At 47.1% G+C, this 24,279-nt stretch overlaps 1 protein-coding gene across 4 annotated transcripts in view; it reads right to left on the bottom strand.

Annotated features, from left to right (window-relative positions):
• Window positions 1–24,279, bottom strand: part of LOC142898987 (TOX high mobility group box family member 2-like) — a 117,707-nt gene that overhangs the window by 68,685 nt on the left and 24,743 nt on the right. Inside the window, exon 1 of one of the 4 annotated variants that reach the window (XM_076042330.1) lies at window positions 12,405–13,204. The exons of 1 other annotated variant lie outside the window; for it this stretch is intronic. In XM_076042330.1, the coding sequence (XP_075898445.1) occupies window positions 12,405–12,509 (105 nt within the window). In that variant the 5' untranslated portion in view covers window positions 12,510–13,204. Of the gene's footprint in view, window positions 1–8,437; window positions 8,732–12,404; window positions 13,205–24,279 lie in introns of those variants that run through there. 2 more of the 4 variants (XM_076042327.1, XM_076042331.1) reach the window with 2 other exon arrangements.

A 24,279-nucleotide genomic window follows, 5' to 3' on the forward strand; every position in this document is an offset into this window, starting at 1 on the left:
ATTAGGCAGAGTTCCCTCTGGCCCTGACTCCATTAGAAATTAAAACTTGGGACAATTAGAGGCAAATTGCTCTCAGCTCAGGGCTCCAAGACGACTTAATTACAGGCTCGTCTGAAAGCTGCGCTGCGATACTGCGTCGCAGCAGATGGCGAATACCTGGATGATGCGTCTGTGAATTTTAAGCTGACAAATTTACTGAAATGAAAAGTCTAAAGCGCCGCCGCAAACGACGGAAGGAGCCCACGATTTGGGTTTTGTGCCTGCTAAGTGCCTAAAGTATGGTCTTGATTCAGACGGGAACAGCGTTTATCTTCCTCCTTCTCCTGACAAACCAGATGCAGCGTTTCTTAAATCTTCAACCCTTTTTCATTTACTCTGCGTGGCGTCTGGCGAAAGCTCACAGGAAGCCTTGGGAAGAGATGGCAAAACGTAGAAGATGATTGGGGAAACAAAGTCGACGGACCAATTAGATTTGCGACCAGTAGCAGGGGCGCTAGCCCAAAAGATTTCCCACTGGTGTGTGGACTGACATGTGACCAGCTGTTGGTTAGAGGGACGTTTGCTCAGGAGTCAAGGAGGAGACTCAGTGAAAACATGTCGTAACAATTTGTGCAAATCTATTGATGTGAAAAACGTAGCTGTCCAGTCCAGCTCCTTCCTGTCTCGCTGATCAAAAAAGACTGTTTAAAAGAGCTTCAATCCACGCAAAGGTTTTAAAACAACTGGCAGGTTGATTAAAGGTCAAAGGAGCGGCAAGCTTGTGTTTATTTAAATAGATCGCTTTGGCCTCAGTGAATTTGGATTTTAGCCACGTTGAATGGCAAATTGAGAGGAATTGGGCCTTTTATTGTTTGTAGCTTCCACTCCAGCACCTTGGAGTGACGGCCCGTGCAGGCTTTCAAAGCCGCCAACGCTGCTTGTATTTTAAGATGAAACATTAAACACTGTGGTAACCTTAATTTGGCATTGGAATGTGGTGAGAAGTGCTGCAGCCTCGCTGCACTATTTCCCCAAGGAGCAAAAAAGAACAACACAGGTATTCCATCAAAATCCTTTAAAAATGACAAGGACACGAGGCACATTTTTCTGTAATTGAACCAACTGTAGTTTATGTAACGACTGACCGTTCTGCCCTTCAAGCCGGTGGGGGGAGAGAGGGAGGGAGAGAGAGAGAGAGAGAGAGAGAGCGATGTGATTGCTCCGTGTTCTTGCTGCTGTCACGTGACACCGTGTCCCATTATATTGGGATGTTGTCATAGGGGGAGAGGAAATGAAATGCCTGGAAGCTGTGTAGCAACTATGTGCACGCATAAGTGTGTGTTTGTCCGTGTGGTCGTGTGTGTGCGCGTGCGTGCATGCGTGCGTGCAGGCGTGCTGCTGAATGGTGGGCCGCTGACAGACGAGCGAAGAAAAGAAAACAAACTACGGCCGCGTCAATCTTAATTTTTGCGTTTAAATAAAGTTTTTAGACTGAAGAGTGAGCGTCTTGCCGAGATTGTAGAGGTTAAAGTCAGCCTAGGGTTTGTGTTGGTGTGAGACAGAGGCAGTCAGGGGTCAGGGGCACATAGAATAATCCAGAAATACATGAAATAAACTACTAGTCCCTGTTATTGTGGTGCAGGGAGATTAGCCTAAACTTCTAGTCTAAAATCTGGTACGTCCGTCTGGGGGTGGGAGTGTTGTCAGCCTAGAACCAATAGAAGGGCAGGAAGAGAATGTTGCAATGTGTGCCTAAAAATGAAAAAAAAAAAAAGAAAAAAAACCACAGGCCACGGAGAAGAGCAGCGGCTAACGAGATTAGCGCGGATGATGCAGTCGAGGCAGGCTCATTATAATTGGATGGCATTTTCCCATTAAAATAGAGTTTTTTTTCACCCCCAAGTGGACAAGATGTTATTTTTTTCACGCAACTTCCAAATGGCTTTAGTGAGAGTCAGAAGCCAAGTGGCTCGGCTGACTAAAAATACGACCCACTTTAATGTGACTGTCAAAAGGTTCATCCAATGGAGTTTCCCTCTTCCCCTTTTCCAAATGTTTTTTATTCACTCTGCAAGCCAACGGATGCAATGAAATAAACCCCGCGAATTAGCGAAACATTGCACTCAGCGTGTCAGTTTGCAAAAGCCTGTGAAATATGTCCAAAAGGGAACAAAGTCAACTTGTTGTGCGTGTGTCTCACAGTCTGTGTGGGAGGTTTATAAGTGAGCGGTCCTGCAGGGTTTAGAATAGCGTGTTGGAGAATTTGTAATTGGGCAAAAAAAAAAAAGAAAAAGAAAAAGAAAAAGCAGACAGTAAATTAGGAGCAAGCGATTTTTTCCAATGACACACGGATTAATGGAGTGTTTGAGGGGATAAAGTGGAAACAGGGGAGGGGGATCGAGATGCAGAAAAACTGGAGCAGCACCTCCACTTCCAGCTTGGTGAGCGTGAGAACCAAATTAGTTTGTGATTCTTGGTTTGAGATCCGTGTTGAACGAATTAAAGTGGGATAATTTTTTTTTTTTTTTTATGTTTTCTTGTGATTACTGACTGACTCTCTACTGACAGAGAGAGAGGGAGAGAGAGAGAGAGAGAGAATCACTGCAATTAATTGCTGACCCACAAAAATGGTTGCAGGATGAACAGTGATGAGAGGTGGATGAATGGATGGATGAATGGATGGATGGATGGATGGATGAGTGGATGTATGGGTGGATGGGTGGATGGATGATGAATGGATGGGTGGATGGACAGATGGTTGGATGGCTGGATAGATGAGTGGATGAGTGGATGGATGATGAATGGATGGGTGGATGGATAGATGGATGGATGTACAGGTGGATGGTTGGATGGCTGGATAGATGAGTGGATGGGTGGATGGATAGATGGATGGATGGATGGATGGATGATGAATGGATGGGTGGATGGATAGATGAGTGGATGTATGGGTGGATGGATGGATGGATGGATGTACGGGTGGATGGATGGATGGATGGATGGATGGATGTAGAGGTGGATGGATGGATGGATGAGTGAATGGATGGGCGGGTGGAAGGATGGATGGACCTCAAAACTGACTCACATCCGGTGGAGCTCATTAAAACAGAGCAATTATGGGAAAGTGAAACTTTTTAAACTGTTCAGCAGCCCCCCCCCCCCCCCATCCTTCCCTCACTTATCACCACGCACGCAGCCACAGGTAGCTATTAGCTAGCTCAACTCTTTGAAGCCTTTTACCTCTGCCAGCGATCACTTGGCTACTGGAATGCTTTAAATGTCGCCCCGTTTTGCATTTTTATACATTTTTATGCAAATGTAACCCTGGACTGTATACTGGCCGCTTTACAGCTTGTTGGCTGAGTGGCAGTGGTTGGACGTCTCCGCTAATGGCGGCTGGATAGAAAAAGAGCGACATCGGCAGCAACCGCAGTCCCTCGGAGAGGGCGAAGGACGTTAACGAAGTGACTGGAAGTTCATATTTCTGAGCTACTGTACAATAACATTAACCCTGTTGAGCAAAGCGTCACATGTGTCAAAGCCAAAGCCGGTCTGATACTTTTTCTGGTGATTCATATCACAAACACTGTACAAGCACAAGGTTTTCACACTTTACATGCAGAGGTGATATAAACGCATATTTTTCTTTATGGTGGGTTTCGGTGATGATATTTCTGCAAAGGGTTTTTTTTTTTATTGAGCTCTAACCGCCGCATTCGACAAAAGACGACGACAAAAAAAAATCTTTGGGGTAACGCACAGTTGAAAACTCGCTTCTCCGTCGCTCCTCGCGCCACTTCCTGACTCGACAGCGGGAGGCGTGCGCCGCTTCTCTTTTCTTGCCAAATCCATCGTGAGAGATTGCATCACTATTTCCCAGCTGACAATTTCACGGGCTCGCCGTCCTGAGGCCAGTAATTATGAGTCCTGTGTGCATGTAAACACGGCCACTGTTTTACACGCGTGCCTCGGCTCCACTTACGGCGAGAAGAGGCGACGTATCGAAAAGCAGCCGCTCCTCCCCCCTTCTCGTCTCGTACGTGTCTGTGCATTTATTGCATTTCACTTTTTCTTTACTTCTCTTTCATTGGGGAAGCGGGGGGGCTGGTGATGCTCCGTGAACGGCCAGCAACGAGCGCTCGGCAGGTTGAGAAGAAAAATAAAAAAAACAGCCAAGCAGAGCCGAGCAGAGCCGAGCCGAGCCGAGCCGAGCCGAGCCGAGCTGCCGTCTGTCTGCGTGAAAGCCGAGGCTATACGGCGACTCTGGATCAAGTGCCATTGTTTTGGTAATAGTAAACCCGGGGGCCACTTGCCAGCAGGCATTAGTCATTCATCCAACAAGGTCCGCAAAACAAACCACAAAGTGCCCCGATGTTGACTTCCTCTTATTGAATTCTGAGCACATGAGCACATTTCCAAGTGTCTCGCAGCGCCGGACGAGGACTCGCTCGCCTGAAGTACGGCTGCCATGTTTGTTTATTTGTGCGCCTTTTCTGACGGGAAGCCAGCTCATTTGGAAGCATGGGAGGGTTGTGCGAGCGTGTGTGCATGTGTGTGTGAGAGAGAGAGAGAGAGAGAGAGAGAGAGGGAGAGAGAGAGAGAGAGAGAGAGAGAGAGAGAGGGAGTGAAGTGGGAGAAGAAGGGAGGTGGTGGGTGAGAGGCAGATAGGAGGGGATTAGGGCGGAGTGCAATTTTTCAGCAGCCCGGGCAAACGACATGATCTCTAATTACCCACAAAGCACTGTGTGTAACTCAAACCACAGATTAGGCAGCATTATCAGGTTTAATAAAACATGACCATCTCTCAGTTTCACTCCTCTCGGCCGCCACCGCCGCTAGCACCGCCACCGCCGCTAAACACTAGCTCCTCGTAAGCCTTTCGCTAATTAAACGGGGGACCTGTTGCTGTTCGCTGTTTGTTTTTGTCGTGTTTGGGTGTCAGATTTATGCCGGGTTTTTCTCTGAAAGGTTTTAGTCCCGCCAGGTGAGCGAACCAGCTAGCTAACGGCTGCGCGAGCCTGCGACTGGCGAGTAAAACAGGAAGTGCACTCAGTAGAAGAGCACCGCTATCAAAAATATAACACGCTGTGAAGAAAATAAGACATAAAATGAAGGTGCCTGGAAATCGTAGAGACGTCGTCAGACATTCTTTCCAACTTGTGTTGACACTCGAATCGCGACTTTGCTTCAGCTCTGACTTGTGTGAAAAGATCTGAATAAGTATGCTAAGGTGCCAAAAACTCCCATGAAAACTCCCATGAAGCCGCGCACGCACGCACGCAGGCACTGACACACAAAATTTGGCCATGCCAGTAAGTGCTGCTTTGCACTATGGTTTTCACTACTGTGTTATTAACAATTCTATAAAAAGATCCGCTCATGTTTCCCCTTCCTGTGCATTCGAGATGCCACCCCCCTCAGCGGGCTGAGGTTTAGCGAGGGCCGACGAGGTCCTCAGGAGTATAAACGCCCGCCGACCAGAATGCAACCCCATTATTACCCCCCCTCCCCCTGCTTTCCCATCTCTACTGTCCGTGTTTCAGCCTGTGTTAGGTTAGAGGCGTGTGGCCGGGGGTCCGAGCTGGAGTCTGAACAGGTTGGGCCTCCGTCTCTTCACCGCCTTCCTCTCCACCCTGCTGGCAACGCTCCACGGTTTTGCGACTCCTCCGCCAGCGTTCCCAACCGATCCCTCCGGCCCTGAACCGGCGGGGGGCTCCTGAGACTCCTCTCCTGGCCCCTGCTGCTCGTGACGAGCTCTCGCAGAGGGAGGACGAGCCGGCGTTTTCATTAACTCGGCGGCACCATGGGGGCTACGGCGCTCACCGCTGAGTGAATCGGACGCAGACGATTACAGCCTTAAACGGGCAATTATATCTGCCTGCTAAATATGTCACACGTAATAAACACATGCTCCTGACAGATGAGGCGCCGGCCGTGCCAGTCACACACACACACTGGGTTTCAATCACGCCGCGTCTCTGCGGTTGAGTTTTTTTTTTTTTTTTTGGGGGGGGCGGGGGGGTTTCTTTTTTGTGCTCCTTATTGAGGTAGCTTTTCATTTAAAAGACAGTCTTAAAAATATTGCAAAAGAGCTTTTAACACCTGAGTGACCTTGAAGAGCTGCTTCCACGATAACATGAACGTCCACGATAACATGAACGTAACATTAATACAACTTCTGCACTCCAGTTGTGCACCTAACCTAACACGCGCAACTGCCAAATGAGGCAGGAAATGTCACTTTCTTCTTCTGCAGCTGGATGAAAGCACCAGCCCGAAACAGCGTCACCCACCACTCAATTCGACAAACCGACAAATTCCACGGGGGTTTTTTTTTTTTGTCCGCAGCAGCCACAATTGTGAAAACGTGTTAAACATGTTGCAATACGTTAAAATGATACGCCAGCGAAAATTTGGGGAAACAGTGATCAGCTTTCCATCTACTTCGCACCTATTTACAAATCATTTTGTGCTTTGGGTGCTTTTATGGTGAAGAAAAGACAAAGATGGGACTCCACCTCCGAGGCTCCGGCCGATGGAAACGATATTTGGACCATTAGCTGTGAACTTTCTCATGGGCAGCGTCCCCTCAGGCCGTACAGTGCAAACACGGCACTGACACCGGGCCGATAATATTTGTGAAGGATATTCAGTGAAAACAAGGGAGGGAAAGTGCCTTAAATCCCTGGCAAGAAGCTTATAGCGCGGCCCGTGGTGTTTGCACAGGACATACCTCAGGAAGCTGAGACAACTGGGAATGTTTGTCCAGCTTCCAGCCTCTTCCATGCATACATACATACATGCCTGCACATACATATACAGGACAGCACATATGCGGCGCGGGGGCACACAATGCAAACCTCACACCGATATGAATGCCGTGGAGCTGTGAATAGCGGGTCAATTTCTCAATTTCAGTCTACAGCGTTTCACGACGGGTCGAGGTGAACGCAGCCTCGCACTTTCTTCTTTGTCGGTGCTACTTTGCTGCCCTCGCGAAGCACAGTATGTGTCTTTGTCATGTGCGATATATGCGTTATATTGTGCATGTTGGGTTCCAGACAGGTAGATAGCTAGCTAGCTATCTGTCGAGCTTGTTTGCTATCTGTCTTTCGAGCTATATACCTATCTAGTCTGTTCGCTATCTATCTTTCTAGCTGTAATCTAGCTTGTTCGCTAGCTAGCAAGCGAACAAGCTAGATAGCTAGATAGAGAGATAGTTAGCATTAAAGACATAATCAGTGTTAAAGTCAAACACCCGGGGGCTGATTCTGCAGCAGGTGTTCACTCTGCTGCTGCTGCTTTTCCTTTCTTCTTTTTATCCTCTTCTCCTGCGCTAGGAATGAGAATGCCACCGCGCTGCCCCACGGGAAGGCCCCGGCTGACTAATGCGAGCTCACGGCAGCGCAGCGACTGGTCTTAATTACAGTAACAGACGCCGAGGGAGACGCGCTGCTACCCGCCGCTGCCGCCGCTGAGCAAACATCTCTGCGTCTACGGGGGTGGGGGCCAGTAATTAGCACGTGGTTAGCCCCGACCCCACCCACCGCAACACACACGTTCATACTTTCACACTGATAACCCACATTAAAAACAAAAAACAAACATGCAAAGGTCCAAACAAAGAAGGGGAAAAGTGAAAATATCCGTTCACCGCTTGTATATTGTGGCGCCTCCACCCCGCCCCCAACCTCCCTCCTCTATGTTTTTTCCTCTATTGTTCTCCGTCTGTACGCTTGTATCAGAACAAATCACAGACAAAAATACTTCTTGAGCAAAGACAGACACTAAATGCGGCCGGCTTGGGAAATGACCTTTCCACACAGTCAATAAAGACAATAAAGGAAAAAAAAAATTACAAGGCACAGCATCTCTGTGCCATATGGCGCCTGTGTGACTCAGCCAGTGTCAAAGCCATTTTCCACTGTTACTGAAATGGTTTCAAATGGTTGGGATTCTTGATAAAAAAGCAAAACAAAAGAACCCACAGCAAAAAAAAAAAACAGCAACAAAGCAACCCTCTCTGGCCTGTCGGGCCAGTGATACTATGATTTAGAGGCAGTTTTTTTCCATTTTTACTGCTGCCGCTTGCTGTGTGACACCGGCCCTTACTGTGGTATGCGTGGCCTTCCTCTGCACGAGGCTATGAAAGCAATTGTGACTGTGAATCTGTAGTCAGCAAAACGCCTGAATAGACCCGAGTTAGCATGCGCAGGCGCGCACACACACCGGACCTCTGATTACTCCGACCCATTTGACTCCGGCTCGCTCAGCCTCTGATTCCTCCCCCCTCACACGGCACCGCGACTTGTGTCGTCAGCAAAACAGCGGCGACGCCGCTCGCGTATCACACGCCGGTTAATTTCGAGCGTCGCGTCGAGCGGACAGAGTGGGAAGGGGCGAATGGGGGAGGGGGGAGGGCCATTAAAAATAACAAGTCTGTGTTTATTTGAGAGCTTACTTCATTTGAAGAGAAGGTCGTTTGGCCGCACAAAGGGACCCGGCGGGGACGACAGGCAGGGTCGGCGCCGTCGTCGTAAAAGGGGAGGGAAAAAAACTGCGATAAGGCCTCGTTTTTCCTTTCTTTCTTTTTCTTCTTCTATTTTTTTTTTTTTTTTTCAAACAGAGCGTACAATCCAGCCCGCTTATCTGTGGCAGAGGAGACCACCAACTAACAAAGCCTGCTCTTCAGCTGTGGCCCTATCTAGGCAGATATCAGTTGTTGGGAGGATATATGAGCTGGGTGGGGCCTGGATGTATAAACAAGGGCCTCACTCTCTCCCCCTTGCGCCGCACGCCAGCGCCGTACTGTAGGCACCTCGGCGGCAGCGGCAGCGGCGGCGGCAGCGGCGGCGGCGGCAGCAGCGGCGGCGGCAGCAGCGGCTCTGTTTGATTAAGGTATTGAAATAGAGGAGCGCACACTGCGTTCCCATTTCGCAGGGCAAACTGAAAGTGGCCGACGACAAAGAGGTCGCGCAATTACAGCCGCATCCTTGCGCCCTCCGCGGGGCGTTCACGGGCGCAAATTAAGGACGGCGTTTACGCCGCCCGCCGCGAGTCACTCGCTCGCAGCAGGAACGCGGCGCCGGTGCGACTCCTCCTCGGCCGCCCGCGCAAGACAAGGAGGCCGAGAGACGCTCGCTGGCGGTGAATTGAAGCGAGGCAACGGTGAGGCGGACGAGGTCGGGGGTTCTTTAGGAATCATTTCGTGGAAGTACGAAGTCCTCTGCTCATCCCCCCCCCCCCACCCCCCAACCCCCCCGACTCCTCTTTAGCCAGTTTTGCTGCATCACGGCAGCGAGCGCCGCTCCTCCGTCACCTGAGCGCCAGTCAAGTCGGTGGCTGCCGGGCTGGAAAGCTCCCACCGGAAACACTTCAGATTTACTCACTCTGAAGTTGTTGTTTTTTTTTTGGTCTGAGTTGTTTTTGCCCGCTGTCGTCAAGGTTGGCGCGCGCGATTTCACGCACGTACGGAGAGGCAACCAGCCGCCGCCGCCGCGAGGCGAACGAGCTGCAGCTCCAGCTGAGCGGTGCTACGGGGGGAGCGGCGTCGCAAGTGTTCCCTAGGAGCCACATAAACCGGCTAATTACTCAAACTAGGCTCGTGTCAGCCGGCATGAGACTGCGGCGCGCGAGCCGGATCGCAGATAAACAGACAGCGAAGCAAGTAAATAAATAAACAAATGAACAAGAAGAGGAAAAAACACGACACGAGCGCGTGTTTCCTTTTTTTTGTTGTCCAATTAAGCTTGCGTTAGACTCGTATTAGCCTTTGCGGAGACGGAGGGAGGAAAGCTGTAAATTGGCTGTAAATTGGAAAATCATTTTCAGGGGAGGAAAAAAAAGAAAAAAAGCAAGACTGGAGCAGACAAAGAAGAGCAGTGGCGCTGAATCGCAACCTTCCTCGCTGAAAGCCTTGTTACATTTTAATTTGGACAATCTTGAATCTTTTCCAACAACGTCGCTCCCACAAGAGGAGGCCAACAAACACACACACACACACACACACACACACACACACACACACACACACACACGACCAGCAGTAGTCAAACACTGAGACACAATCCCCTCCAAAGTGTGCAGTAACTGAAATCAAATAAATATTTAAATTAATAAACAAATAAGCGCAACAGCAAAACAACTGACCCAACTGTAACAATTAGCCTCCCGCTGGCGGGGGGGAAAAGTGACCTGAGCAGAATCTCCGAAATTGGCCAATCAGGAGCCTGTCGGTGACGATTAGCCGCTACACAACAACAAACAAATCACATGTCTCTTTAATGGCCACGCCACTTTGATGGGCGTGTGTGTGTGTGTGTGTGTGTGTGTGTGTGTGTGTGTGTGTGGGGTGGTGTGTGTGGGGGGGGGTGGATCCCCGACCCGGGGAGGCTGAGTTAACAACTCCTCCCCCCCAACTCCTACCTGCTTCATTTGCATGGCCGGGCTAGTTAGTGTCAGCCGGTGCGATGATAGAAAAGTGCCCCCCCCCCCCCCCCCCCGGTGTGAAAAGCGTCCCTCCTTCCCTCCCCCTGCCGCCGCTGCCGCCATCCCAAATCTCTGGCAAAGCGAAGGCAGATTTTCAGTGTGCAAAATGAAGTGCACACTTGCCAGTTTTTGGGGTTTTTTTTGGAGGCGCGGCACTCGCACACAGCGGTGTCACTTCCTCCCCGGAGTGGAAGCACTTTAGAACATTTAATATCTGCCGCTTTTGTTTCCTGGATCCATGCAGTGCGTGCACGGCGAGTGTATGTGTGTGTGTGTGTGCGCGCGTGCATGTGTATATCAGCATATATTCTTGGGATTATCCACATGGAGGATGATCCTAATTCGCTTGACCTACAAAATCACAGCCTGTGCAGAGGAAAAACAGTGTGTGTGTGTGTGTGTGTGTGTGTGTGTGTGTGTGTGTGTGTGTGTGTGTGTGTGTGTGTCACAGGTGTCGCCTGGCTTTCAGAGTCAATTCCGACTCGTCTTCCACAAACTCGACAGCCTGCCGTAGCTTCTCACCCCCTCCGCCCCCCCCCGACCGGGCCCGAGACAAACACCCGGCGTGTCAAACGCAGCCGTGCGTGTGTGTGTGTGTGTGTGCGTGTGCGTGCGTGTGTGTGTGTGTGTTTGTCTGTCTGTCTCGATGACTTAAATTTTTCCTTCTCGCACTTCCCGTAGCCCACACAGCCAAAGACAAACATCTCAACCTGCGCTGTTGTACTGTCGTCCCCACGCTGTCTGGTAAAGAGGCTCGTTTAGCGGACGAGCGACCAGTTCGCACAAGTGTCCAAAAGTGTCAGTCAGCCCGTCGGAGGGCCCGTCGCCCTGACCTGCTCCCACCACCAGGGGTAAGTGACGACCGTCGGAGAGCGACAACAAATTCTAATTTGCGCGATCGCAGGTGCAGGCTTGACTGCTCTGTTAATCGGACAGTTTGAAGTAAAGTTTTCTCAGGGTATCCGCAGGGGGGGGGCAAGTCAGTGTTTGTCCTGCTCCTCCGGTACTTTTGGCCCTGTTTGCTTTCAATCTGCGGCGGCTGCGGTCCAAGTCAGTGCACCGACACGTCCCATGAAGCGACCCGAGCCTTTCAAATATTTACGTTAAGGCAACAATCTGGCAGGGAGAGCGATGATTTCATACTTTTATCGCAGACGAGATGGCGCACTACATTGTTTGGAAAAAATCCACCTGTGCTCTCTCAGTGTCGCAAAGCCAAAAGTAGCACAGTGATTCAGAAAAATTGCTTTTTTAAAAAAAAAAAAATGAAAAGAAAAAAAAGCAGTCTTACTCATATCAGTAGCCGACTAAGGCAACATCAGCGGCAACACATCTCTGAGTGGAGAGAAGCTGCGAGGCGTCACTGAGATAATGTTGGAGCAGGAGAGGCACAGTATGGATTCTATACAGCTCCCTCTTCCACATGGGCTGGGACACTTAATGCCAGCTCTGTGCAAAAACACAACTGCACACCAGGGAAATAACATAATAAGCACTTTGGTCGGAGAGCAAAGGAAGGAAAGGGAGGCTGGTTGAGGGGGGAGAGAAAAGTTGAGCTCCGTATTTTCTTTCAACAGCAAAAGAAAAAAAGAGAGAGCGGAGAAAAGAAACACAATGATTGCAGGTTCCACAGTGGAGTAATAACAAATTCGACTGCATTCAGACCAGTGCATCCACGGATCGGCCCACTTTTACTTGCTGACACTTGACTTTTTTTTTTTTTTTTTTCTATTTTGGTTCTGTATGGAGTGTGTGCCGAGTGAGCAAAAGCACGTCCCGGAGCGTTTTTAGAGCCATTTACGCGTAAAAACGTCGCAGGTTGTGTGAGACAGGTGAGACGGTGCACGGCTGTTTTGCAGTTGTTGTTGTTGTTGTTGTTGTTGTTGTGTGTGTGTGTGTTTTTTTTTTTGTTTGTTCGTTAGTTTTTTTTTGTCATTTACCTTGTTGGAGTGGTAATAGTCCAGCGAGCTCAGGCAACTCGGATCAGTCGGTAGGGAGCATGAACCCACACTTGCCGGCGGCGCAGGGTAAAATCTTACGTCCATGTCAGGTTGCGCTACGCTGAAGGCATGAAAATCACTTTCGGCGTCTCTCTCGGCTCACCACTAGTACAGCAACAACCAACAAGAGGAAAAAAAAAAAAGAAAAGAAAAAAAAGCACACACAACCGCCGCGCGCACGTAACGCACGCACGCAGAGGAAGGAAAAGAGAGAGAAAAAAAAGAAGTGGTGGTGGTGGAGTTTTTTCTTCTTCTTCTTCTTCTTCACTTCACTCGGCGCAACTCTTCCCTCGCATCCGTTTTGCGGCCGAACTTCGGCACCAAACTCTCTGGTGATGCGCACCGCTCCGCCGCCGGGATGCCGAAGCGCGCGCTCAGTGAGAACGACGCACGGGAAAAATCATGGACACAAGCGCGCACGTGCTGACAAGAAGACGTGGAGGGTTGGGGGGGGAAAGGACAACTATCCTTCCAGCTCCGGAACAAACAGTCGGAGGGGGGGAAACACACAAAGCTTCGACTCGGATCCGCTCTACGTGAAAAAGCCCACTTTGCAAAGTCCGCACACGCGCGCGCGCGTTTTGTGACGCTCCTTCTTCTTCTTCTTTCTCTTCTTTTTTTTTTTCTTTTACTGCCGTCCGGACTCCGCACGGGCTTTGTTATGGAGGCGCATATCCTCGCATTGGTTCCAGTGCAGAAGTGCTCGGACTTCCCTCTGCCATGCGACCTCTGCCGATAATAAACGGGAAAGAGGAACGGAGGGAGAAGCCGGGGGGGAGGGGGGGGAGAGGGAGACGGAGGGGGGAGGGCGGTGGTGGTGGTGGAGGTGGAGGGGGGTTTGGGGGAGGGGAGATGTGGCTGCCTTGGCAACCGCTCTCCTTTCTGTAACTGCGCGCCTCTGATTAGCTGGAAATAGTGTGCACGGCTGCGCATTATAAAGCGCACTCTGCCTCCATCAGCCCTTCATAAAGGCTTCCATTTGGGTTATTGTGCCAGGCAGGGACGGAAGTAGGGTGCACGCGGCAGCTCTCTCTCTCTCTCTCTCTCTCTCTCTCTCTCTCTCTCTCTCTCTCTCTCTCTCTCTCTCTCTCTCTCTCTCTCTCTCTCTCTCCGTACTTCCACTGTTTTAAATGTATTTTTAATGCACATGGCCGAACCCGGACTGACTGAACATGCAAAAGCCATCGCAGTCTGAGGAAGGGAGAGCACTCCTCACTCTGCTTTTCTCTCTCTCTCTCTCTATATATATATATATATGGTTTTGTATGTGCATCATAAAGTGAAACATTGCTTGGCTGATTTTTCACAAAAATATCCTTCCTGAATGTCAGTAACAACTACGTGTTACATTGTCTTTCTGTAGTTTACGTCTTAAAGCTCATTCACTATCAGATTAACATCCTTGCCAGAACATTTTCATTAACAAAAAAAAAAATAGAGGTTTGTAGTTCAAGCTACTCCAGAAGGCCAGCGTGTGTTCCAGTTTTAATGGCTAAGAAATTGAATTCTAAAGAGGTTTGCCTTGATAAAATGAGTAAATAATATTTGTGGACAACAATGCAGACTGACACTGCTTAAATGCAGGGTTGTGTGTTGCATTCAAAGGACCCATGGGGTGCAAATTACACTAGTGCTGTCTAACAATAACAACATTGTGCGTCAATGAGCTCCCCAGAAATGAGGAAAATCCTTAACTCATTTTGGTGCTCCACATTTCAGAGATCGTACTATAAAACATGCAGTTTGGGCAATCCACCCTTTGCGATGTTACCCAGGGCACCTACACCTCTCAGAGGGTAGCGACAGCAGCCCCACCCAGGTGTTGGATCTGTTTTTGCTGCCTTCTAAACACATTGAAAGGTCCATCAAAGCGTCACATTTGAGCAGGAAGCAGAGAAAAAGCGATGTTGCAGCAGTAAAAAAACAGACAAACAAAATGGAAATTTGCATAATATGGGACTTTTACTAAAGTGCGTTTGGGGAGAAAGGGAAATAAAGAAGTGCAACATGCTGAAGGTGGAACACGAACACGGAGGTTTAATCTGGCGATTGCAAATGCATGAGCAGAGAGAGAGAGAGAGAGAGAGAGAGAGAGAGAGAGAGAGAGAGAGAGAGGCCGCGGCTGCCTCTGACAGCTCACTGAATGTGATGGATAGCGCACCCTTGCCCTGTGATGTGCATGCACATTTGATGTTGAAATGGCCTATCCACGGGACCATTGTCTTTCAATCATGTCAAGGCAAAGTACAGAACAGAGCACATTTTCTGCTGCCTGCCGTTATTACTATGCCACACTTTACAGCACAATCCACACCGGCTGCTGCCTCCTAGTTCTTTCTTTCGGAGGTCAGTGGGGGGGCGAATAAGAACACCTTCTGATCCGTTTCTGTTGATGCATCGGCGCTAAAGCACTAACAATATATCCTCTTTGTTGCTCCCCGCCAGTGTTGCAAGGCAGGCTTTCATTAGCCGCTGCGAGCTGAGAATAAAGGGGCAGTGCACCACGCAGAGGCGCGCACCGGCGTCCGCGCGGGGCGCCCGGAGCTCCCCGACCGCCAGGCCCAACGCAACACGGCAAACCTGGTCATTATTTCAGCAGGTCCGCTGCTACTCCTTCATTTACCTTTAAACGCTGCCCCCCCCCCAACCCCCACGGGCCGCTGTGATCCGGCCCAGCGTGCAGAGGGTTAAACCACATGGCTCAGTGCCATGGCTTCATGGGAATGGAATGTGGAGTGCTGTGTGTGCAGGGCTCCTTTCCCAGCATCCCTCACTGCCCAGACGCATGCTAATGATCAGTATTATTGAGGCACAATTGATGGGCTAGCAACCAAACAAGAGAAACTAATTACTACTAAGGCTTTATTGTCCTTTAATTACTGGAGCTCTGTGGCAATTAGCGAGCCGCACAAAGACACAGGGCCTACTTTAATCTTGAATTTAAAAAAGAAAAATGAACAAATGAAAAAAAAAAATGTGATGCGGATGAAAAAAAATTGGTGGAGATGAAAGGTGGATAAGATAATTTGTCTGTCGGTTTGGGCTGGCGGGAAGGAAGGCTGATTTTGAGGGAGAGGGTGGGAGAACAAAAGAAGTGCTGAGGATTGCGCCGATTTTAACTGAAAAAATTGCCACCAAAAAAACGATTCGACGCGATATTTGCGTGACCTTGGTAGGCTGCATTTTCTTTAAAGAAAGCAACTGTGGTGTGTCTCCCATGCACAGCAACTGCAGGAAATGGTTTATTAAATGGCTAAGTCAGCAAATCAGCGCAGCGATGAGGTTTTGTTTCTTGATTCGCGATGTGGAGCGGAAGAGATTTAATTCAGCGCCGTCTCATGTTGTTAGCTCCCATCAAAGTAGTTTTTTTTTTATTTTATACATCAACATGTTTCATTACTGATGATTTAATATACATATGTTTCCTCTACATGTGACTCTTAACCCACACAAGTCTAATCTGCAGTTGTGTCACGATCGTCACAACTTTTCTCAGTCAGCCTCTTCACGCAGGCCCGACGCTGCTGGAGCAGTTGCATAACGTTTCACTCCAGCGGAAAGTTTTGCAGCTAAAACGTAGGTGTTACTGACATTCAGAGAGGATATTTTTTTGTTTATGATGTTGTTATTGTTGTTGTTTTTTCCACTGATGCTTTAATTTCGAGTTGCTCTGTTTTTGTTTTGTTTCTTATTTGTATTGTGAGACTGTTCATTTCTGGCTGCCATCTGTTGCGTGTTTTCAGAGGGCATCATCAGCTCCGGCAGGTGTTGGCATGAAGCCTTTTGATCCTGAAATGAAATGTTGTTTTGATTTGAACTTTTACAGGTGGTATTTTGTCTACACATTCAGAATCTGATACATGGAAATCCAAATAAAAAAAAAAAATTAAAAAAAATGCATGTTCCTGGACATGTCAATATTAGCTAATAATAAGAACTCATTAAACTTATCTTGCTAAAAGGTGCTGACTTTAGCCCCACCAGGACCTTGTTCTGAACCCTGTAACCGTCCTCGCCGTCCTCACTCCCAGAGTGCGCACACAGAAAACTCTCTGCCAAACTAGTTCTTGTTCCTGTTGTGCAACATGCATGAAACACCCACGTATTGTAGGTGCAGAACGTATTGTACTGGCAACGTCTGGCATTTAGCAGCAATCCGATCTCTACATGCAAAGTGTAATGCCTCGGGGCAGCTGGGCTGAGGTACATGCAAATAATACCTTTCAGACATTGCTGCTGCTGCTGCTGCTGCTGCTGCTGCTGCTGCTCTGACTCCAAAGACATTTGAGGAACATATACAGTAGATACAGGCAGGAAAGTAACACACACACACACACACACACACACACACACACACACACACACACACACAGACTTGTCCAGGTGAACCCAGAATGAACCAAGAACGTATGGCAGAAAGTTTTTATGTATTTATGCAGAGATTCACGGCTGTATGTGGTTTATATTGTTGCATTTAGTTCAAAAGCAGGGACTTAATGTTGAGCAGAGAAAAAATGCAGTATACTTGCATACTAACACCTGGTATTGGTGAGATTAAATAGGATTAGTTAAAGTAATCGTAATAGTGTTGTGCAGATCGATACTCACACTTCAGACACCAGAAGAGTGCAGCATAGAATCGATTCGCATTGATACTCAATTTTCTTTCTTCTGTGTCAGGGAGATCTTGTATCAATTAATTAAAATATGTATTACATGTAGGGCAAGTCGAATATTGGAATCTTGGTCGCTAAAAACTTGGTGAAATGCTCCTGGCGTTGATAATATGTAATTTAGGTACACAAAGGCTGTGGGGGTTGACACTGCCTTTGTCTACCTGCCTTTAACACACTGGAGGCAAAAGCTGTAAACATGCTGTTGTTCTTCAAGAAAAACCACTGACTGAGGGTTTAAGACAGATGTCAGAAAGTAACAAGGAAACCTGATCAACATGTGTCGAGCAAGAGTGCCTCAGCGAAATTCTTGTCATTTCAGATTTTCCAGAGGAAATGTTCTTGCCTTTATTTCAGGATATTTCCTGTTCTGGAGGTGCCAGACACTGTGTGCGCTGTGAGACTTTTGACAGCTGGGCTACGTTTGGTTGCCATTTAGCATTAAAGAATAATCAAGCCAATCTGCGATTTGGGTGTCAATGAGCAGTTACACTTTGAAACAAATGTCTAAAGTCCCCTTATTAAGATACCGCTTTGGTAAAAAAAAAAAAAAAAAAAGTGAAAGGAAATTTTATTTTTACTTCGTATCGGAACGGTAATGAGTGTCGTCGCACATCACTACAAAAGATTATGAGTCTGAATTAAATCTATGAATCTGTTTCTGATGAGAGAAGCTGTCAGGTTGCCTGGGCAAAAGCAGTTGAGACGCCTCATTTCTAAAACGTCTCCATCACCTGAAGGGGGCAATGGGGGCATTTTTCTGCACAACTGACCTTTGACCCCTACCTCTTCTTTACGTTTTATTAGAAATAAATGAGTCACATCTGCATGGCCTACTTGTTACAAGGTGGGGCTTGGTGTGGGATGTGGGGTGGGGGGGGGGCGAATGGGAACCAGGCGTGTGTCAGCAAACGGGCCCGAGGGATCCGACGGCGGTCGAGGGGTTTTTTTCAAACGACAGTCGGAACGTTTGAGTGCGGCGAACGAGTGCGCCCTCGCTGACGAAACGCGGTTCTCAACGCCGGCTTCAAAAGGAAGAAACGAGTTTCGGATTCCGGAGGGAAAGGACGGACATCGCGCGCGCAAGGTTTTTGATGGCGGCTCTGCTGACAAAGAGGTCATGACCTAGTTTCCTCCTGGGGGTCAGCACCCACAGCCTGTTGCAAGCCTTTAAGCTTCTGACATGTCAACCTCCCAAAGATTACATCCATGTGTGCGTGCGTGTGTGTGTGTGTGTTTTTTTTTTGTTTTTTTTTCTTTCAATGTATGTACAGTATATATATATATATATATATTTATGTGATGTACTCCACACGTGGAAACCGCCGACTCCCTAACGGGAGCCGGATCAGTACATTAACGGCTGTAAATCTGAGCCGCCGACGTCGAGGAAACGGCGGGATATTATTTGACTGACATCATGTCCTCATTGTGTCATCCACCTTGCAAATCACCCTGAAGCATAATTAAGGAAAATCACCGCAGGGCTTACGTTCACCAACTCTTGATTTGACGAGGGGGGGGGGGGGGGAGAGAGAGAGAGAGAGAGAGAGAGAGAGAGAGAGAGAGAGAGAGAGAGCGATTGAGAGATTGAGAGAGAAAGACAGAGAGAGTGAGAGAGCAGGGGAGAGAGAGAGAGAGAGAGAGACATGTCTGAGTGTGTGTACAGTACCTTTGGTCTGTGCGTGAGGGGCTGCAGGAAGACAGAGAGGCTCAGAGAAAAAGGGGGGAGCAGACTTGTGAGTCTGACCACGTTTCATTTAGCACTTCATTTAAAGGAAAACGTTTCATTTAGCACTTCATTTAAAGGAAACTAGAGAGAGAGAGAGAGAGAGAGAGAGAGAGAGAGAGAGAGAGAGAGAGAGAGAGACCTCTAATTGCCTATAGCGTTTCAGCTCTCATTTGGGGGAAGAGTGCGCTGCAGTCTGCAGTAGCTTAACTCGGTGGATTCGTGTCATTATTCAAAAAAGAGAAAATGAAAAAAAAAGAAAAGCTAAACGTTGCCTTTACTGCAGCACTGGCGTGTTTTGCGTGTCAGATTGCAAAACAAGCGAATGGCATCTTTACTTTTTCTCTTACTTTTCTCTTAAAAAAAAAAAAAAAAACTCATCTCCCCCATTACAGACTGAGTTTATTTCACAAGGGAGCAAAAACTCTTCTTGCGCACATGTTGGAAAACAGGAGGCATTCTTGCCGCCGCTCCAGCGAGACACATGGCATCATTCGCCAGAGAATCATTGTCATTCAGGCGGAGGGGATTGTGACTCACTCCTATATAAAGACATTCAAGCATCCAATCACAGCCCCTTTCAGATGAGCAATTAGGGTCCTTTTTGAGTTGCAAATTATAGATGCTTTTTTTTTTTTTTTTTTTTTTACAAAGTAGATGGAGATGAAAAAAGAAGGAAAAGAAAAATTGGGCTAATGTGAATCCAGTCATTTTGATGAATGTGATCCAACATTGGTAAAAGGCATTAAATATGCTTTGTTTTCTAGTGACTGTGCGAGCTGCGCTTGACTTGCTCTGAAACGTATTTCTGTGGATTCCTTTCCCTCCAGCACTTTAACCCTGCGCTGGGCGTGCTAACATCAAGCCTTAATGCAGATTTGGAGATCAAATGATCCAATCAAATTATTTTGTTTAAAAAAAAAAACACACGAAAAAACCTTCCCCACTTTTAAACAGTCCCCCATGTCGTGTCTGTAATGCACAACGGTGAGACAATGCCTTTGCCTCTCGTGTTCCAGCCACTGATTAAATGAGGCATACTTGATCTTTATGGAGGCTGAAGGCTGATGCCTGCGTTGGCCTCAATCTAGAGGCCGGAGCCTGTGAAACAAGCAGACGAATGTAATAAATTTATCACAGAACCTGGCTTGGTTTGTCTGGCCTCCGAACTGTGGGTGAACTCTGAGAGAAGTCATCGACACGTTAAACCACAGGACAAAACAAAACAAAAACAATTATCATGTGCAAACGCGAAGCACCCTTGTCACTAAAAGCAAACAGCTAACAGCTAACAGCTAATGTGTCCTGTCCTCATTAGACCTCCAGCCTGGTCTGACCACTCACAGTGACATTAACAACCCTCCAATGGCTGGACTTATTTGAGGTAGACAACCATAATGCACCTTTTATGTTCCTTTACTTTTGCTTTCATTGTGAATTTGAACAAAGCTGAACTCTGACTTTAGCTCCGCCTCTTTTTCCACAAAGAGTGAGGACTGCTTCTGCCATTTTCAGATCGCCTGAAAACAACTCTGGTCGGAGTTTTTCTGAATAGATCGCCGCCTTGCAACAATCACTGCTGATGTTTATTAATTTCCATTGCAAACAGAAATGTAAATGTTCAAATAGTCATGAGATTTTTTTTCCCTACACTTCAAAACAACACTTCCATAAGTCATCTCGTAGGAAAATAACATTGCCATGAGTGAAACTGCTTTGTTTACTGTGGCAAATAGCAAAGGAAATGAATGTGGCTATCTTTGTGACTTTACTGGCTATAATTAAGTCTCCTGTCAATCTCTTCAATGAAAATAATTTTTTAAAAACATCCAGAATCTATAATATGTTTAGACATGTATATATTCTGGAGGGGGATTTATTTCGATGAAATAGTAATTATAATCTAGAACGTTCAACAAAAGAAATCGCATTCTAGGTTTTCTTTTTTAAATGACCTACATTTCATGAAAAAAAAAAAAAAAATACAAGAAATTGTGCGAAGGCCAAAGCACAAAGCACAGCAGTGAAATTTAGGTAAAAGAAATTGAAATTAGGCCTCAGAGTGGGTCTGAGTATGCGGCGGATTGAGTGTTCTCACAACTCAAGGCCACACTTCTAAAACCTCCTCACCTTGGCTTCGCACAAAAGGACGAACCGCGGCAGAATCTCACTCCACGAGTGGATCTGCGAGGTGAGGAATGCCAGTTATCATGGGATACGACTCCGACATAATTCGCTGTAGCACACACACACACACACACACACACACACACACACACACACACACACACACACACACACACACACACACACACACACACACACACACACACACACAGCCCTACTGCTCACTTTTTCCTCCTGCTGCCGTCAAACACGTACTGCGCTGCAAGGTGAGCGCTCGTGTCGTCCCACAATGGCTAAAGCCAGAGTCAAGGTGGGCGGTTCTTCTCATGTATTGTGTGTTGAGGCCAGTCGTGACTGGCTTGGTGCCTTCCTGCCCGAGTGTCAACACTGGGAAGTGAGACGATTCTGTGATCAGATCCTTGACAAGAAGGTGTACCTGAGTGCAAATAATAATAATAATAATAATAATAAATAATTATTATATATAGATAGATATAAATATGTATGTATACACATATATATACATATATTTATATATGTATATATGTATATAGATAGATATAGATTTATATATATATATATAGATATAGATTTATATATATATATAAATATCTATGTATAGACATATATATATACACACATATATATATGACAATATATATATATGGATGACAATGATAACGCCACCTTGCTAAACTCAGTGGATGAGCTTTGGTACTCTCAATACTATAGTTTTGTTCTTTTTCAACTGCAGCACAACCAAACTGTAATCAGTCACAGTTATGACCAATGAACTTCATAATCATCATTGGATGTTTACACTTTTAATAACAATAGCCAATGTTATTTCCTACATTTTTTTTTCTTGTACTGAAAATGTACTGAACAGTTACGACAAAGCTGAGGCACTTTTAAATAATCTCCCTGCAAGATATGATCCAGTTTTATATTGAACGACACACCAGCATAGTGATTTAGGGACAGCAAAAATATTACATCCAAAGTCAATTTTGAAGAATGCAGGTCACAGACAGGTCTTTTACACATTTGAGAACTATTTTAAAAAGTGGAAAAGTGGCATAATATGGGACCTTTAAATAGCTTCACTTCAAGCAACAACTATAATAATAACTGATTTTTTTTTTACAGAAATTATTTATTTTTATAACACTTTTAAACATAAAAGTAAGAATCTTTTTTTTTTTTGAAAATATAGATATTTGTACTTCCCACCTCTGTTGCCAACTCAAATATTGATATGCACTAAAAATACCAATAATTACCATTAATTAATACATACATATACACACACACACACACACACACACACACACAAACACACATATATACATGATATAATATAATATATGAATTATATATCATATCTGCAAGAGCTTAAGGCAGACAGATTAAATGGTTGCTGCCATTGCAAATTGTAGAAACTGTTGCTGTTTGCTGCTCTGCTCCAGTCCCACAGGCAATGCGGGGAGCACATTCATGCTGTGTCACATGACCCTGCAGCTTCATAAAACCTCTCTGGAACATTACGCCGCACAGCGGCGCAGTGGTTGTGCTCTGCAGCATCACAGGAAGAAGGTCGTGGGTTGGATTTTCGACTCGGGAACTTTGTGCGAGGAGTTTGCATGTTCTGCCGGTGGCTGCGAGGCTTCTCACCAGGTTCTTAAACTCAAAGACGTGAGACACAAACATCAGGCCAATGGTCCAATTGGCAACCCTGAACTGGTGCGAATGGTAGTTCGCCCATCGGCCTCACCGGCTCCCTTCAAACTGTCTGCGTTATTGTTCGCTTCTGCCGCAAACTGTCGTCTACTCCTTGGTGGCGACTTATTGCTTTTCCAGGTTGAAGGCTAAAAATTGCCTCGGCACGAAACAAGCTCCTTGTTTCAAAGCAGGTGTAAATGCAGATATCGGATCTGGGTCAGATTTAAAAGCGGTATTGAGAAGACGGTCAAAACAAACAAACAAACAAACAAGCAAACAAACACTGGGAAGTCATCGGAATTAGGCATCAAGAGCGGGAATATACATCCAGCCTGAGCGCTGCGGGCTCGCCTCTCTCCGGCAGCACGGAATGGGCGGCCGCACAATGGAGAGCCGGCTAGCGGAGGAAAACACTTTCTCATCCCTTCCCTTTGACGGAGTGCAGATTAGAGACCGAACGACGTCAGCGCGGACGAGGACTGTCTCCTGGAGACGGACGCCGCTGAGGTGGAGTGTTGTGTGGGACGCGACCGTTGATGGCGTGAATAGGGGAGAAAACTAAAACACAGGGAAACAACGAAAAGTCTCATCTCCATCGCTTCTTTTCAACGATAAGCTTTCAGGAGGAAATATAGTTGAGATGTGCGTCGTCTTCGGCTTCACTGCCCCCCCCACCCCCCGTCTCTCTTTCACCGGCACAAACAAGCGCTCCCTCACTCACACACACACACGCAAGCAAAGACTTCAATTTTCAAGGGTGAGAGAACGCTACAGTGCCACTGCCAGTGAGCGGAGAGAGGCTAAGGGGAAGGCAGAAGAAGGAAGGAAGGAGGGAGGGAGGAGGAGAAGGAGGAGCAGGAGGGGTTGGGCTAAAAAAAAATCCATCAGATTTGATGGCATGGTGATGTAGATAATGTTTTCTCTTTTCAGCTGGGCTCATAGAGGAGGAGGAGGCAGAGCTCAGCCACTCTCTCTCGCTCTCTCTCTCGCTCTCTCTCTCTCTCTCTCTCTCTGTCTCTCTCCCTCTGTTTTGAAAGAAGGCGAGCACAATGCGTCGGTTTGTGTGGCTAACGCGCCTCTTTGTGCGCCGACGCTGCGCCCCTTTCTACCTATCAGAGTGATTGCTCCACCATTATGCGATTTAATGGTAAAAACACACATAGTCGTAATCCGACTATGGCACTCTAGCAGAGGAGCCGTGCTCGGGGGAGAGCAGGGGGGGAGAAAAAGATAATAAAATGCTCACACAAACACGACGGAAACCCCCCCACCTACACCTCCACCACCTCCACCTCCTCGTGCCCCCCTTTTTTTTAAATAAAAAGAAGAAAAAAGAGAGAAAGTGCAACGCCACGGCAATTTTCTGCACATAAAACACTGGGAAACAAACGCGTGGAGGAAATGTAGACGGGTTTCTGAGGTCTGAAAGCCACAGCTGCTTGGCAAGCAGAAGCTGCCTCCTTTTGTCTTTTATCTCCTTGTGTAACGTGCACAGGTGCTGCTTAATTCAATTGGAGAACGTTGCCATGGTTTTACATTAATATATTTCCATGTTACCATTACG

This window comes from Nelusetta ayraudi, unplaced genomic scaffold, assembly GCF_046127955.1.
Source record: "Nelusetta ayraudi isolate G7.1 ecotype Tasmania unplaced genomic scaffold, CSIRO-AGI_Nayr_v1 ptg000070l, whole genome shotgun sequence".
In the NCBI taxonomy this organism is placed as follows: domain Eukaryota; kingdom Metazoa; phylum Chordata; class Actinopteri; order Tetraodontiformes; family Monacanthidae; genus Nelusetta; species Nelusetta ayraudi.